The 17,557-nt window shown below is 52.1% G+C and overlaps 1 protein-coding gene across 1 annotated transcript in view; it reads right to left on the bottom strand.

Annotated features, from left to right (window-relative positions):
- The window catches only part of KANSL1 (KAT8 regulatory NSL complex subunit 1), a 117,211-nt gene that overhangs the window by 32,173 nt on the left and 67,481 nt on the right, over positions 1-17,557 (bottom strand). The window contains exon 3 of the mRNA XM_054176614.1: positions 3,149-3,290. Within this exon, the coding sequence (XP_054032589.1) occupies positions 3,149-3,290 (142 nt within the window). The remainder of the gene's footprint in view (positions 1-3,148; positions 3,291-17,557) is intronic.

Consider the following 17,557-nt stretch of genomic DNA (forward strand, 5'->3'; position numbering starts at 1 on the left):
GGGATCTGATCAATGTTTACAAAGGGTTGGGGGCAAGAAGGGGAGGCCAGGCTCTCTTCAGTGGTGTCCTGTGCTAGGACAAGGGGCAACTGTTACAAAACAGAACTCAGGAAGTTTCATCTCAAGAGGAGGAGAAACTTCTTTGGAACGAGCCCTGGAGCAGGCTGTCCTGAGGGGCTGTGGAGTCTCCTTCTCTGCTAGCCTCTCAAGATCCATCTGGATGCATTCCTGTATGACCTGTCCTAGGTGATCCTGCTTTGGCAAGGGATTTGGACTCAATCTCCAGAGGTCCCTTCCAACCCCTTTGGTTCTGGGTAAACCTTCACACAAAAAGGTAATTAACCTAAAAAAAAGATGATAAAATAGAAGAGCAACTTTGAACTCCTGCAGCAGCTACATTTGAACCTCTTTATGGCCAAAGAAGCCAGAGCTCTATTGACAGTAAAAACAAGGTGTATCCAAATTCTTCAGCTGTTGTCCTTGCACAATCTGAAGCCAAATCCACTTCAACAAGACTCTTGTATTACTGAAACACTGCTCTCTCCTCTTGCCTCCTCTACTCCAGGCTGCTTTCATGACCCTCACTGTGTCTTTTTTTTCATTGATGGAAACATATTTGACAAGGCAGCCTTGAGCTCCATGACACTGAGACAACAACTGGGTGCAAGTGATGATCTCCACAGTCTCATCAGAAAGATGGGATATCTGAGACCCTTCTCTTGTTCAGGCAAAACAGACACTACCAGAGAGATCCTCAGCACCTGAATTCCTCTGCCATTTCACCTGAAATTCATTTATCAGCTCAGAGCAGGAAGAATCACAGAACAGCTTAGAAAAAACCTTAGAGATCATCTACTCCAACCCCCTGGCCATGGGCAGGGACACCTCTCAACCAGACTTGGCTGCTCAAGGCTTCATCCAACCTGGCCTTGGACACCTCCAGGGAAAGGGCATCCACAACCTTTCTAGGCAACCCATTCCAGAATCTCACCACCCTTGTACTGAAGAACTTCTTCCTAAGACCCAGTTTAAACCTGCTCTCCCTCAGCTCAAAACCATTCCCCCTGTCCTATCTCTAGACACCCTCATGAAAAGTCCCTCTGCAGCCTTCCTGTGAGATCCCCTCAGGTACTAGAAGGCAGCTCTAAGATCCTCCCAGAGTCCTTTCTAGGCTGAACACCCCCAACTCCCTCAGCCTATCCTCACAGCAGAGCTGCTCCAGCCCTTGGACCACCCTTGTGGCCTGCTCTGGACTCACTCCAACAGCTCTGTGCCCTGGGGACACCAGAACTGGGTGCAGTATTTGAGGTGAGGTCTGAGCAGAGTAAAGGGACAAAATCATTTCTCTTGACCTGCTAGCCACACTCCTCCTGATGCAGCCCAGGATATGATTTGCCTTCTGGGCTGCCAGTTGAGGAGGTTTTGTTTGAACAAATCAAAGCAAGCTGACATCCTGTTTGCTGCAACCCCAGATGTACTCTTCAACCCTGACACAATACCATGATGTTCCCCTTTCAACCCTAGAGACTGCAACCTTAGATAAGGACACATGTGATGCTTGTAGCCATGGTCAGGCCATTTCATAGCTCTGGCCAGGTGTCACCAGCTGCTGAATGCACTGAACCTTCCCCTTCGTAGGAGGAGTTTGCTCCTTTCTTTTGTTACTCAACTTTCAGCGTGGCAATGTTTAGCTCTTTTGTGTTTTATACTTGGAAACCACGACTGGCTTTCTTAAAAGGCAGAAGGAAGATGATTCTTTCTGAAGCTGGTTCATTAATTTGCCATCCAGTCCACTTCCCAGCAGCCCTCTGCTCTGATCTCTCTAATGTATTCCGATCGGCCAGCCGTGCTCTTCCACCCAGTCATTTATAGCCCTGGCTCACTCCATTAGCCTGTTTTGCTGCATAGCTGCAGAGAGTCCAGGCTCCCTCCCCCTGCCCAGGCTCCCTCCCCCTGCCCAGGCTCCCTCCCTGCCTGGAAGCCTCTCCCCTGCCACCCCCGGAGCACCACACATCCTGGGAAAAGCACTGCCGGCCTCTGCATTCCTGAGGATCCCTGTGTTGATGCAATACCATCAGCCCTCTCGCCACAAGCTGCAAACATTCCTTGCTCCAAGGGCTGACATTTAGCTGTGCATGCCTGAACAAGTCCTGCTAACAATTCCTTCCTCCTCCCTGCTCTGCTCTCCCCTGTACTCCCCTCAGGAGAGCAAGCCTGAAAAAAGGAATTCCCAGCAGAGAGAAAGCTCAGCACCTAGAAACAGGCTTGTTCCATCAGAGACTCCATCTTCAGCCTGTGTTATGTGATAGCATCTGAAGCTAACTTCCTCCACAGTCCCCTCCCTTCCCCAGCAAAACTGTTCCTTAGCTTAGGGAGGGCCACAAAGATGATCAGAAGGCTAAAGAACCTCTCCTGTGGGGACACGTTGAGAGAGTTGGGGCTGTTCAGCCTGGAGAAAGCTCCAGGGAGACCTAAGGGGCTCAAGGGAGACTCCCTTCCAGTACCTGAAGGGGGCTACAGGAGAGTTGTGCAGGAACTTTGGACAAGGGCTTAGAGTGACAGGATGAGAGGGGATGGCTTTGAGCTGGAAGAGGAGAGATTGAGACTGGAGATTAAGAAGAAATTCTCGACAGTGAGGGTGGTGAGACACTGGAACAGGTTACCCAGGGAGCTTGTGGGTGCCCCCTCTCTAGAGCCAGGCTGGATAAGGCCTTGAGCAACCTGGGCTACTGGGAGGTGTCCCTGGCCATGGCAGGAGGGTTGAAACTGGATGATCTTTGGGGTTCCTTCCAACCTAAGCCATTCTGTGCATCCATGAAGCGATGAGGAACAGCAACACGCCGACAAAGGCAAGTTTTGTTTAGTGCCCAAAAGCTGACTTTGAAGTAAGATATTGCTGATACAGAACTGACTTTACAGTAAGCTCTTGCTTCCCTTACTGCATTGAACCAGAGTGAAAACTGACACTCAGCCCATGCCAAAGAGCATCACAATTAGTCACAAGCAGGCAATTTGCTTTTGCGAGACGTGGGGGGAAGCAAGCAAGCAAGCATCAGCCTGTGCACGCTCACTCCCCACTGCATCAGAGGAGAGAGCCATGAGGAGGCACAAAAAGCCAAGGCACAGCACCCAAAGCCCTGCTCCTCACCTTATTGGCTCTAATCTGCTTGTAGATGTCCGTTTGCTGCCGGATTCGGTATTCCAGGTCCGAGACGTGGGCTTGGAGCCAGTTCCAGCGGCTGACGATGGCTGCACGGTCTGCTGCCCATCTCCACTCTGCCCTTCGCCTCCTGCAAAAACAGAGAGGGCAAGGGGGGGGGGGAGGGATTACTTGGAGTGTGATTTTAATTATACAGCCCCCAGACAAACCTAGCAGAGCTGACAGCTAGATCAAAAGCTGCAGCCTGAATGGCACAGCTGATACCATCCAGCCACAGCTAATCATCCCCAGCCCGGCTGTAAAAGCAGAGCCTCCGCAGAGCGGCGTTAAAACAACTTGTGGTGCCCGCCGATTGAAGCCCTCCCTGCCTCTGCAAGCAGTAAGATTTTCTTCCATGCTTAGCTGAACCAGCAGCTCCAGTCCTACCTGCTCACATCTGCCACACACACTCACTTCTCCAGGTGTTCCCTTCCTTCCTTCCATGCAGCCAACTTCTGACACGGGTCACAAAATGCACCTCAACGCCAGGGCGCACCTCGGGACCACCAGGAAAACTCAGCAGCAAGTTTCACAACACACCATGGAGTCAGGAAATTGCTTTGGTTGGAAGAGACCTTTAAGACCATTGAGTCCAACCAGTAACCAGCACTGCCAGGGCACCACTAAACCATGGCCCTCAGCACCGCATCTATAAGGAGGGACTCCACCACTGCCCTGGGCAGCCTGGGACAGGGCTTGACAGCCCTCAGTGGGAAGAAATTGTTCCTCATGTCCAACCTAAACCTCCTGTGGTGCAGCTTGAGGCTATTTCCTCTCATCCTGTCACTTGCTACTTGGGAGAAGAGACCAGCCCTCACCTGGCTCCAATCTCCCATCAGGGAGCTGTAGAGAGCCAGAAGATCTCCTCTCAGCCTCTTTCTCTCCAGGCTGAATAACCCCAGTTCCTCATCTGCTCCTCACCAGCCCTGTTCTCCAGGCCCTTCAGCTTTGTTGCCCTTCTCTGGACCTGCTCCTGTACCTCAATGCCTTTCTTGGAGTGAGGGGCCCAAAACTGACCCCAGCATTTGAGGTGCAGCCTCACCAGTGCCCCATAAAAGGGGATTCTCTTCTCCCTGCTCCTGCTAGCCACACTACTGCTGATCCAAGCCAGGTTTGCTGTTGGCCTTCCTGGCCATCATTTGGTAAAGGTAAGAACTGTCTGGAGAGGAGAAACCAGCACCTTGCACAAGCTGCTCCCCTGCAACAAGGTGTTGCCAAGGAAAGCAGGCAGCAGAAAACTTGATCTCTGCTCTGACATCTTGACTGAGCAAACAGAGAGGCCAGGAAACACCACTGGAAAATTACCAAGTGAACAACTCCTGATCTCCAGGGCTGAGGTGCAAGCAGAGTGAAGAGGAGCATGAGTGGGTGCAGGGGGGAACCCACACACTTTGCAGCTCTTGCCTGATTTCCTACCTTCTTTATCTCAGCTGCAAACACAAAGCATCCTTCTGCAGGAGCAGAAGTGTGCTGTCTGTAGTGCATGACCTACCCCACTGCTCCTGCTGCAAGAACCTCCTGACTATCTCCCACACTCCAGGGCAGGATGGAAACAAGGATAAGGTCCCTGTAAGTCCACAGCTCCACTCCCCCAACTTAAAAGCCATAGTACCCTGAAAACACACCCCAAGCATCCTGATTACTGTGGATAACTATTAATGCTACCCAGCAAGAGAAAACCACAACATGGTCCAGAAGAGGCCCATGAAGATGATCAGGGGGCTGGAGAACCTCCCCTATGGGGACAGGCTGAGAGAGTTAGGGCTGTTCAGCCTGGAGAAGAGAAGGCTCTGGCAAGACCTTAAGAGCATCCTTTCAGTACCTGAAAGGGGCTACAAGAGAGCCAGGAAGGAACTTTTTACAGGGGCTTGTAGTGATAAGGGACAATGGATTGAAACTTGAGGAAGGCAGATTTAAACTGGAGATCAGGAAGGCTAGTGAGACACTGGAACAGGTTGCCCAGGGAGGTTGTGGATGCCCCTTCCCTGGAGGTGTTCAAGGCCAGGTTGGGTGAGGCCTTGAATGACCTGGGCTCCTGGGAGGTGTCCCTGCCCATGGCAGGGGGGTTGGAACTAGATGACCTTTGGGGTGCTTTCCAACCCAAACCATTCTGTGTTTCTATGAATCTAGGGGGTAGAAACAAAGCAGCAGCACAAGCCCAAATCCAGTGCTGCTGCACAAAGCCTTTGCCACATCTGGATGTTTGGCAATTAAGAAATGAATCACAAAATAAATCCTTTTGCCCATCTCCCCCTCCCCCCCCCCTTCTGGAGTATTTTTGAGCCCAGTGAGAGCACAGAAGGGGAAGCAAAGCCACAGCAACATCCAGCTTCTTCTTAACAAAACTGATAAAATACCTAACCAACAGAAGACTTCTGCTGAGCTGAGTCCATTTCCCAGCTGAAAGCAGCCAGCAGAGCAGAAGCAGCACGTGGTAAGTGAGGTTTACTTCAGAAGCAGCCCCAGCTGCAGAGATGCAACAGCACTAATCAAGTTCTCAGAAGAATCCACACCTCCTGTGCATCTGCCCTTATTTAGATGTGTTGCTACCACATGCACTTGCCTGAAAAAAAAAAAACACACAACACAACCCAAAAAACACCACCCCCAACCAAAAGCACCAGGGTTAGGACAAGTTTCATGTCAGCTAATAGAAATACCCTGAAAGGAGGAGTTGGTTCCTTTGAAGTGCAAGAGAAACCCACAAATTTAGCACAAGGCACGTTCCCCATGCTCCTGCTGGGCCTCCCAGCTGTGTGGGCGACCTTGCTTCAGTGCCAGTTTAGATGAGGCCAGATTTCCACCAAAATGGGCAATTGTATCCTCTGCCTACAGTCCTGCCAGTCCTCTCCAAGACCATTTTCAAAGCCCTTTTAAGAGCTTAAGTCCTTCTCTCTGGAATACTTCCCTGTGCAAAGTGCCTGCTCTATTTTGATCAAAGCTGACCTTATGTTTGGAAGAAATTTTCCTATTTATTGTAGAAGGCTGCCACAGCAAGGCCAGACCTTAATCCTCCATCAATTACACCAGGGATACAACCAGTAGAAACTGAGACAGAAGATGAGCAGGGCAGCTGAGCACCAGGGTGTTCCTGTGTGACCTGCACTAGATTCTATGGTCCTGCTCTGGCAGGGGGGTTGGAGTCAACGATCTCCAGAGGTCCCTTCCAACCCCTAACATCCTGTGAAGATCTGACAGACCCCACCAGCAAGGCAGAGTGACCACAGGGTTAATCTGGTTGACAATGGGCTGAGCAGCTGACACCACCTCAGCATCACCCCATCAGGCAGCTCTAATCCAGATCTCCTGCCCAGCCATGCTTCACTCTGCTGCAAGCAGGGTAACGCCTTGCAAGGCCGCAGCCCCTCCTCCCCACCAGGGAGCTCCACTTTGAGCCCAAACAGCAAGAAATCCACTCCACAACACCAGAGAAAAGCAGAGTTTGAGGCACAGATCTCCCTTATCTCAGAGCTCCTGCTCTGAGCACTGCTGGCAAAGCAGCTCTGCTCTACTCACTCGCCTGCAGCACTGCCACTGGCTGCATGGTGGAGTTTCCTCCAAGGCTTTCCAGATGATGTTACTGCTCTGCCAGCCAGGCTGCAGTGAACTTCTACCATGCTTTCATTTCAGAAGCTAAGAACAGTTTTACTGGGGAAGAGTTCATCTCAGTTTATAGCTTAAACCCAGGCAAGACCTCTGCAGCAGTTGTGTTTGCTTTTATGGCATCTTCGTGTGGATGCAGTAATTATCTGAGCTCCTGCAAGGCTTAGGGCTCCAAGCCAGACCTCAGTAGGCTTCTTTGCTTTACAGATTCACAGATTGCTTTGGGTTGGAAGGGGCCCTCTAAGGTCATCTTGTCCACCCTGCCCCTGCAGTCAGCAGAATACCTCCAACTAGATCAGGCTGCCCAGGGCCACAGCAAGTCTGATCATCAAGGTCTCCAGGGATGGGACTTCAACCACACTTCTGGGCAGCCTGTTTCAGTATTTTACCACTCTCATTGTGAAGAACTTCCTCCTGATGGCCAGCCTAAATCCAGTCTTTTAGCTCTCTTTCTGGGGATTCACCTATCACTGGGAATTGCTTTCAGAAATACCAAAAGCTGTTGAGAACACCTCCAAACTGCCAGCTTCCTTGCTAGCCTCTGCAATGCTATAAAGCCCCTGTGACTGCTGGCACAATGCTGCTCTGCTGCATCAAACACATCATCTTCTTTTGCTCAGATGACACAGAAACTGAGATAAAGCCTGAAAGCCACCTGAGGCCCATTTAGACTCCTGAGTGTCATGACAACATAAGCGACAGCAGACCTGCTCTTCACCTCAGAATCAGGACACATCCTACCCCAGAGAAACCCACTGGATTCAAACCAAAAATAAACCCAAGAAAGTGAAACCCAGAAGGGTGCAGACTTCATCCTCTGACACCCTGCAGCATAGGTGGAGGAGGGGAAGAGACATAATGATGGCTCAGCCACACTTTCCAAAACAGTATTGAGCGTAGCCTGCTCCCTCTATATTTAGAATTCAGCCTTTTTCAGAGCCTGTTCAATTACACCCTTGGCTGCCATGGGCTGTCAGCAACATGGATGTGTTCTCCTCACGGAGATCAGCTTTTGGGTAAAGAGCTGTGGAGCTCCTGCAGCTTTAATCTTTCTCAAAGTGCTTTGCAAGAGTGATGGTCTTGGCGAGCACTAGAAAGCAGCAGCTTCAAACAAAATTCATAGAATCATGGAACTCTTTGGGTTGGAAGGGACCCCAAAGATCATCCAGTTCCAACCCCCCCTGCCACAGGCAGGGACACCTCCCAGGAGCCCAGGTTGCTCAAGGCCTCACCCCACCTGGCCTTGGACACCTCCAGGGAGGGGGCATCCACAACCTCCCTGGGAAACCTGTTCCAGTGTCTCACCAACCTTACTGCATCTAAAGGTGCTGCAGTCACCTGAAACCTTAGCCAGACGTCCTGCTCCAGGGGTAGGCAAACCTACTTCCCTTCCTTCTAAACATCAGGGACTTTAATGTGACAATTAATAAAGAGAGTTGATTGCACTTGCCCCAAACAGGCTTTGGATTAAGCTGAACGAGGCGACTGGCGGGGTGGCCAGATGGCTGCTGAGAGCAGCGCCGCTGCAAGCGGCTGCAGGGCTCGTCTGCAGGGCCCTCCTGTGCTTCCAGAGGCAAAGCTGGCATGGGGAGGGAAGCGAGCAGCACCAAAGCAGCTAAGCCCCGCAGCCTCCAGGGGAAACCCTTCCCTGTGCTGCTGCACAGATGTGCTCCATGAGACCGCGCTGAATAGGCCACAGAGGGTGGCATAAGGACAGCCCCTCCAGCTGGGGCGGCTCGTGGAGCAGCACAGAAAATTAATTACTTAAGAGCCTGAGCCTTTAAAAAGAAACTACAAGAAATGCATTTCCCAGGTAGGCTCAGCCCTGTTCTGCAGGCTCCAGTGTGCCAGGCCAGCGGCCTCGGTGCCAGCAGTGCCAGCCGCCCCTCGCCCACGCGTGCCCAGCTGCCGTGGCACTCAGCTTGAGCGACAAGGACAGCGCCCTGGCAGGCCTGAGCAGATGGTGCCGGCTGCAGACAGGGCATGCGTGCAGGGCCGGCCGCCGCACGGCCGTCTCCTCCCGGGGAGCCCACGGGCAGATGCCCGGAAGGTGCCCAAGAGGGCGGCGGGAGGAGGAACAAGCGGGAAGCTGAGCCGTGCTCAGCCCACAGCGTTATAAATAAAGGGAAAGCTGCAGGGCTTGATGAGAGGGGGGTGAGGGAAGAAGGGGATCCCCCTCCCCATCTGTGGTGGAAGAGCTCAAATCCTGCCCTGCGTGGCTGTAGCCCCAAAGCGGCGCCACAGCTCCTGCGCCAAAGGTGAGGCGCTGTGCCCAGAAGCACGCAGCCTTCAGGGAACTACAGCAAGAAACTCTTATCAGCCTGGGGAATGCTCTGAGAGGACCACTTTCCCCTGAAGAACAGCACTTAGTTTAGTATGACTGCAAAAGGGGATGGGGACAAAATCAAATCCCAGAATCCCAGCATGGTGGGGCTTGGAAGAGACCGCAGGACATCATCCAGTCCAACCCCCCGGCCCAAGCAGGGTCACCCACAGCAGGTTGCCCAGGATCACGATGTCCAGCTGGGTTTGGAATCTCTCCAGAGGAGACTCCACAACCTCTCTGGGCAGCCTACTCTACTCCTCCAGCACCTTCACACCAAAGATTTTCATTATGCTTAAGCAAAACCTCCTGGGTTCCAGTTTGTCCTGTCACTGGGCACCACTGACAAGAGCCCAGCCCCACCGGTTTGTCCCCACCCTTTACGTATTGATAAGCATTGACAAGATCCCAAGGCTTTGGGTCAGACTCCACATCTTCCCTAAGGGCAAAGCAGGCAACTGTGGGTTAAAATCAGCTCTCCCAAACAGCAAAGTCAACTCCAGAAAACAAACCCCGGCAGCCAGGTGCAGCTGCCAGGCAGCAGCGTCCCTGTTCCACGGGGAGAAGAGCCAAGGGACAGAGAGGTGACTTGGTGCCACCAGCCCAGCGAGCTGCCAAGGGGCAGGGCAGGCAGAGCCTGGCTCCAGCCAGCTCAGAAAGGGGCGTGGGCTCTCAGCTGAGCCTGGTTTTAATAAGCAACACAAACACAGCCCTGCCAACCAACACGGCAACGCCTCAGCCTGCACTGCTCCACCGCTGCACCCCTGCTAGCCCCGGATCAGTTGGCTCAGCAGTTGAGGTGCTGGAGAAGCTGCAGGAGCCCCATGGAGATAAACCTTCCCTAACACAGCCTCACAGAATCAACCAAGTCAGAAAAGACCTCAGAGATCATCAAGTCCAACCTATCACCCAATACCTAATACCTCTTGACAACTAAACCACAGCTTCAAGTGTCACATCCAATCCTTTTTTGAACACCTCCAGGGCTGATGACTCCACCACCTACCTCCCTGGGCAACCCATTCAGGGCTCCACACAGGATACATGTTTAAACCAAGCCCATGTGTAAAAATCATGTCAAAGCTGTCCACAAAGCATTTCCAGGTGAAGATACACAGGCAGCTTTAGACTGGAGATTAGGAAGAAATTCCTTCCAGTGAGGGTGAGGAGACACTGGGACGGACTGCCCAGAGAGGCTGTGGCTGCCCCCTCCCTGGAGATGTTCAAGGCCAGGTTGGATGAGGCCTTGAGCAGCCTGGGCTAGTAGGAGGTGTCCCTGCCCATGGCAGAACGGTTGGAACTGGATGATCTTTAGGGTCCCTTCCAACCCAAACCATTCCCTATGATCTTTCCACTTCCCAGAACAGCACACCTGTGGCACTCTCCCACAGGCAGGTTTTCCATATTTCCCTGGAAGAAATTCCAGCTCTTTGGAGTTCCCTGCTGCCAGCTGGTTTTGTACCACCAAATCTCACAAGACACACATTCATTTTGCTTCTTTTGGACCTCAGAGAAGCCACATGGCCTCCCTCCACCACAGGACCAGCGGTGAGAAGCCCTTGTCAGCTGTCAGTCTGTCTTGCTTTCTGCTGAGTCCATGCCACTGAACACCACCAGGGCACACGGAGGCAGCACCAACAAACTGAGGGAACTGGAGATTAGCAGAATTGGTTTTGACTGCCCTCCTAAAGGCCCAGCTGCAAAGTGAACAGAGCAGATCCACCAGCTGCTGCTAAACCATGCTGATAATGGCACAGAGCAGCACAGAACAAATGAAGGTAGAGCATTTCAGGTTGGGAAGTCAGAGGCTGGAGGGGAACCATGCATCAGAACCACTTTGAGGAGCCAGAGGTAATGAATGAGAAGCAGCTGCCTGGCTCTGAAGGGAGATTGTTTCTGCCACCCAGAGCACTTCAGCAAAGCCAAATCATCCTGATGTTCAACGAGGAACAAGGAATAACATGTCCTGCTGGGAGAAAAAGAGCTGACAGCAGAAAGAGAGAGAAATGCAACGCTCAGAAACACTGAGCAAGTCCCCACGCAGCCTGTGTGGTGGAACAGGGATGGGAGAGCTCCACCAGGAACCAGAAAATGCTCTGAGCCATGAAGCAAGAGCCGAGGTGCAGGGTGCTGCTGGCCCTGCTGCAGCACAGCCACCCAGCCAGGGCTCAGAGCAGGAGCCAGCACAGCCCAGGGCATGCCTCAGAGCAGAGCCCTCGGCTGTGCTGCTGCTGCTGGCCTCTCCCCTCCAGCACAGATCCAGATTAATGCTGCAACACCAGGCAATAAGCTGCAGCTTTCCAGGCACTTTCCATATGGTTCCCCTCCTCCACTATTTACTGGCAGAGACCCAGGGGTTTTTCTGTCCCCTGAAATGCAGTCACCTACCAAAGCAGAGGCCACTTTCTACTCTTCCCCTTCCCAGAAATCACCACAAGTCACTGGGGCTGCCTCAAAACCCCACATTTCCAGACCTTCTCCCCAAAGCCAACCACAGCCTCTGTGCCTGCCAGAGAGAAGCTAGAAAGGTGCTGGCTGATTTCCCATGGGAGGCTCTCCAGGATGTCAGGAGAGACCCCAAGAAGTACACTACAGGACATCTCTTGAATAAAACTAAGTACCTGTCCACCAAAGGAGCCTTCAGAACTGGGAAGCAGGAGATGCTTGCCAGATTAACTCACAACTGGGACTCTCCACTCTAACAATGCTTTATGTGCCATGCTGTGGGGATTTAGATTCTAACACAAGGCTGAGACACAGCTGGGTCAACATTTCTCTGTGTGAGGGAGAAGGAAGGGAGGGGAGGTTGTAAAACAATGTCCCATGGAGCTTCCCCTGCCAGCCTGCCTGCACAGAGCTGGTTCTTCTTGGAGAACTCCATCCTGATTCACTCTTTGTGCCCCGTGGCCAAATTCTCCTTTACCTGGCTTGTCCAATCCCAGCCCTGCACTGACTTGCTGGAGTCCCACCCCAGCACACTACATCCTTTCCAACCACACTGTAAAGCTGGGATTGCTCTGGAGCTGCTGTCCATCTTCACCCCTTGCAGGTCTGCCAGGCTTGGACCTGTCAAGGGACTGCCAAAAAAGCAGTTTCGCCACAAACTGCTGCTAACATGCCAGCTTCTTGGCTCTGAATTGCTGACAACCCGGGCTTGGATTTGTACAGCCCTTCACACACTTGTCCTCTCCCCAGGGAAGCAGGAGGCAGCTCACATGTGAGCTCTCAGGAGCAGCCACACACATCTCAGACCGCAGCAGCCCGTCGGTGACTGCAGGAAGCCACCTTCCCATCAAAGTTTTCCATCCTGCTCCAGAATCTCTGCACAAGCTGCCTGCCTTTTCCCAGCTCTGTGCTCAGCTCCACATCCCACCACTGCCAAGATGCTCAGAGGGGCACTTGGTGCCTTCCCAAGAGCTGCCCAAGCACTCGCTGCAGTTCTCTGCTCTTAACTGGCAGAGGGATCTTGCTGCCAGCTCCAGCAAACACAAATGGGGCACACCAGAGCTAAGCCCTATCCCCACCTGGGATCTTCAGCAGGGACAAAACCTGCTAATGGACCACAGAAGTGGTTGCAAAGCTGCTGGCATTCAGCTGTGAACTCTATTAAAGGGCAAGTCAGGCATGTCAAGTCTGCCTGCTTTCCCGGCTGTACCTACCACAGGGCAGCAGCCCCAGGGCAAAGTTGAGCAGCACGAATGCAACACTTCGAGTCCATACTGGTTCAAGGCCTGCATTCTGAACAGCAGTGAGATGCCAAGAGACATCTCATGGTTAAACCAACTCCTGTTGATTCACCAGAAACAAATACAGCTCCCCATCCTCCTCTGCTCATCTTTTGAGGGGCTGAAACACCACTGCTGAAGAGAAAGCAAAATGCTGGGATGCTTGCTGTTAAGAGTGATAGAATCATAGAATGGTTTGGGTTGGAAGGGACCTCCAAAGGTCATCCAGTCAGCAGGGACATCCCCAGCAGTCAGCAGGGACACCCTCAACTGGATCAGGTTGCTCAGAGGCCTTGTCAAGCCTGACCTTGAATATATCCAGGGATGGGGCCTCAACTACCTCCCTGGGCAGCCTGTGTTCCACCACCCTCATGGTGTAGAACTTGTTCCTAACATTCAATCTGAATCTCCTCTTCTCTCATTTCAAACCATTGCCTCTCATCCTACTACTGCAGGCCTTTGCAAACAGTCCCTCTGCAGCCTTCTCATAGGCCTCCTTCAGGTACTGGAAGGCCTCTTATTAGGTCTCCCCAGAATCTTCTCTTCTCCAGGCTGAACAAGCCCAGCTCCCTCTGCCTGTCCATTATAGGAGAGGTATTCCAGCTCCCTGATCACTTCCATCCACCCAGGACACAGCATTACCAGGACACCCTGGAAACACAGGACACAGCCAAGTGGCAAAGCCATGTGCTCTGCTCACATACTATGTTCTGGCAGCAAAACAAAAGTCAAAATCTAAGTGTCATCCCCCAAGCACTACAGGAATGCAACTTTTTTCATTGCTCTCATGATCTTCAGCCGTGCTTCACTGAAGAACAAAGTTCAGGCACTGGCAGAGGCTGCCCAGGGAGGTGGTGGAGTCCCCATCCCTGAAGGGGTTCAAGAAACCTGTGGCCGTGGTGCCTGGGGACACGGTTCAGTGGGCATGGTGGTGGTGTGCTGATGGTTGGACTGGATGATCTTAGAGGTCTTTTCCAACCCAAACAGTTCTCTGATGTGCACCCAGTTCAGCTGCTACTCCCCAGTTTGCTCCTGTCTCCAGATACTCTTCAAGCTCGTTCCACAGACCACCAAAAGAGTTCATTTATTCATTTCAGACCAGGGCAAAGCCTGATCTGTGGGTGGAGCAAGAGTTAAAGCTCTGCCAAATCCACTTGCATGACAACTCCAAGGGAGGAAGAGAAAACCCCACAAGCTCAAGAACAATCTCATTAGCTGATCATAACATTTCTGCCTGCAAAGAAGCCAAAGTGAACAATTTGTTCAGCAGAACAGCCGCCCCCACCCTGTGGACAGAAACATCAGCTTCTGAAGGGCTCTTCTAGTCACAGCATGTGCTCAGCACTGATCTCAATCTAGTTCAAACCTCAACTGGCTTCATTCATTCCTGTGTTCAGAACAACCCAAGACCTCTGGAGGCTGGGAGTAAAGAGTTATTTCCACTGTTACTCGCTGAAAAACCCCCACCGCTGGGGTTTGGGGGGGAGCGTGTGAGCACAAATCCGAAGGCATTTTGCTGCTGAGTAGGGCTGAGCAAGGATGCCAGGCTCCTGCCCAAAAGAGAGAGACAGAGCAGCCCTGGCCAGCTGCCAGCAGCCCAGGGGCCATGTGGAATTTGCATTCAAATACAGCAGATCACAACTGCCCTCCTTTTTGATGAGGAGGAACCAGCCAAACCACTCCACTGGCCACAGCATGCAATGCTTTGTCTGGGGAGGAACCATCACTCCAACCAGGGTATGAAAGGTTTGGTTTGGCTTTGCTAGTTCATTTCTATTAAAAAAGGGGGGGAAAAAAGGAAAGAAAGAAAGGAGGGAAAGAAAAAAAAAGGCCCAGGCCAGCGATTAAAAGATGCCTGAAGTCCTGCACAGAGATGCAGGATGAGACCACACAGCCTGTGGCAACTGAATCCAAATCTCTAACGCTCCAGCAGCAGTCAGTGCCTAGCCCATGGCTCAACACCAGTACAGAGCTGAGGGTCCCAGCAGTCCCATTTCTTGCCTCCTTCCTGCTGCAGCCAACACCTTTGCCTCAGGTCATGCTTCTGTGGCAGTTTCTCTCCCCAAAACATCCCAAATCCCTTCCTAGTGCAAGCTAAGTGCAGCTCAAGGATTGAAGGAGATTGGAAGGGACCTCAAAAGGCTCAGTCCAACCCCCCTTTGCCAGAACAGGATCACCTAGAGTAGGTCACACAGAAACAGAAACCCTTAGGCAGGTATAAAACTCAGCCTACAACCAGAGCTACAGATGGGGAAGGAAATAAAAGGGAAACTCAAAATACCGAAGTGCAACAACTGCCAAGGGAGGGGCAGGGAACAGCCTCCCCCAACCAGCTCATTGCACAGAGAAACCCAAAGCTACCAAACCACCTTCACAGCCCTGCCTGCCTCCTAACAGCTTTTACTGTGATTCAGGATAATTTTAACTACCTTGGAAGCTGCAGAGCTCCCCTAGCCTTGAAGTCACTCTCTGAGAAGGACATCTTCCCCTAAAGTAAAACTCAGGGGATTATTGATGTTGTTGAACAACATCCTCACCGTCTACACCCCTCAGGATCAGGCTTATCTTCACAAGATTTATACTTCTGAAGTGCTAATGATTTCACCAAGTGTCCTCAGAAAAGGAAGTCAAACCAAGACCAGCTACTAAAACTGTCCTGCTTCCCTTCCATGAAACACTCTGAAGAAGAGAGCCATGAAAGAGGGATCCCAGCAGCAGGCAGGGAGCAAGCCAGCACATTCTACAGAGATACACACAGAGCAAGCAACCCTACACCGCTTCTCACCAGGAAACTGAAAGCCACCATTTGATTTACCTCCCATTCTTAGCTCAGAGCAAGACTGCTGACTGGTGAACCACCAACCCACATCACCTGTGGAGACTTTAACTTTAGCTGTCCCACAGCCCTGTGCCACCTTCAGGCTCTGGCTGTGCTGCAGAAATGGAGTTAACACCTGAAAGCAGAGCAGCTGGAGCAAGTGGGATCTGAAGGTGAAAGGCCAACGCTGGCCCAGGCATCACAGGAGGCACTCAGCTCAGGAGCTGAAGGCACAGAGTTCCATCCCAATGAGCTGAAGGCACAGAGCTTCATCCCAACCTGTAACAACCTGGAGCCCACCACCTCCCAGGTCTGGATCCTGCAGTGGTGAGCAGGCAGCGCCGTGGTGCGCAGCGGTGACTCACACGTTGGTGATGCTGAGTCACTTCCCTTGCCTGTGTTGGCCTCTTCTCAATCCCATCCATAATCCCAATGGAAACCCAGGAATCTTGAGAGGAATAAGCAGCACCTTCCACCAAAGCCTGGAAGCTGTCTCCTCAACATGATGAGAAGCTTCTTTACTGTGAGGGTGACAGGGCTGGAGCAGGCTGCCCAGAGAAGTTGTAGAGTCTCCTCTGGAGGCTTTCAGAGCCAACCTGGTTGTGTTCATGTGCAGCTTGACCTAGGTGATCCTGCTTGGGCAGGGGGCTTGGACCCAGTGATCTGTGGAGGTCCCTTCCAACCCCCTGTGGCTCTGAGAAATGGGAGAATGGAGTCTCAGTAGTAGAGTGGATCCCCTAGCAAGCTCATTTGTGAGCTGGAAGGATGCAACAAGCATCTTCTGTTTGGATGGTGACCCCAAAACACACATTAAGGCCAGCAGCAAGAGGAGCTTGGATTTCAGACACCAGCTTGCAAGCAGGCTCTGCATGTGATGTCAATGTCTTGCTCACACCATGCAGCTCCACCATCTGTTGTGTCCATCACACCTATGGGCACCCCAACAGGAACCAAACCACAGCTGGGTTCAGCTCTGCACTGGCAGATATGAGAATGGATCCCAAGGGACAGAACTCCTGAACAGTCCTGTCCCCTGCACCAACCCAACAGCAAGGCTCAGGTAACACCAAATATGGTGACACCTAGAGGACACCTTCCAAACAAAGCCATGGGAGCCATTGCTAAGATAACAGAGGGGGAAGTGGTAAGGGCTGATGCTTTCCTGGCAGATTTCTATCTCCACCTGGTCCTGGCCTGGCAGGAAAACCCTTCCACAGCAGACCCCACAGCAGTCTGAACCGGAGTAGGCATTTAGGCATCTCCCTACCTTTGCCTTCCTCTGCCTCAGCTGACCTGCAGCAAAAGCTGTCATCTTTTCTCACTCTTGTCAGACAAGGCAGTCAAGGAGGAGGCCACCACCAGTGGCTCAGTGCTGACCTTCAGGAGAATCCTCTGCCAGCACTATACAGATGAGAAAGGGGCACCTCTCTATCTTGTTCACCTCCACTCAGCTTCCTTCCATTAAGGGGTATGGAAGTGAGGGGGGAGTCTGTGGGCTAGAAAACACCACTTGAGTGCTGGAGAGCACTTCAAGCTCTTCTTGGTTTGATTTCTTTGTTTCATTGTTGTTTTTTATAAGCTTTAAGTTGCTGTGGCACCTTCCCAGGGACTACTGTGAGAGGATCTTCCCAAAGCACTCAACTCCACAACCCACCACACACACAGAGCTCCAGCCCTCTGCTCCCATAAAGCTCACTTCCCTTGGTTCCTGAGAAGTTCCTGCTCTCCTCTGATGCCATATCACTAACCACCCCCCCCCCAGGCTTGCTTAACTTCTTCAGCTATCTCAGGGTGTCACAAAGAGACAAAAATAGGCTTTGTTTTCCATGAAGCCCAGAAAGCCCTTGGATTGTAAGCACTCTGACAGCATACCCACAAAATAACCAGCA

This window comes from Dryobates pubescens, chromosome 36 (assembly GCF_014839835.1).
Source record: "Dryobates pubescens isolate bDryPub1 chromosome 36, bDryPub1.pri, whole genome shotgun sequence".
NCBI lineage: Eukaryota > Metazoa > Chordata > Aves > Piciformes > Picidae > Dryobates > Dryobates pubescens.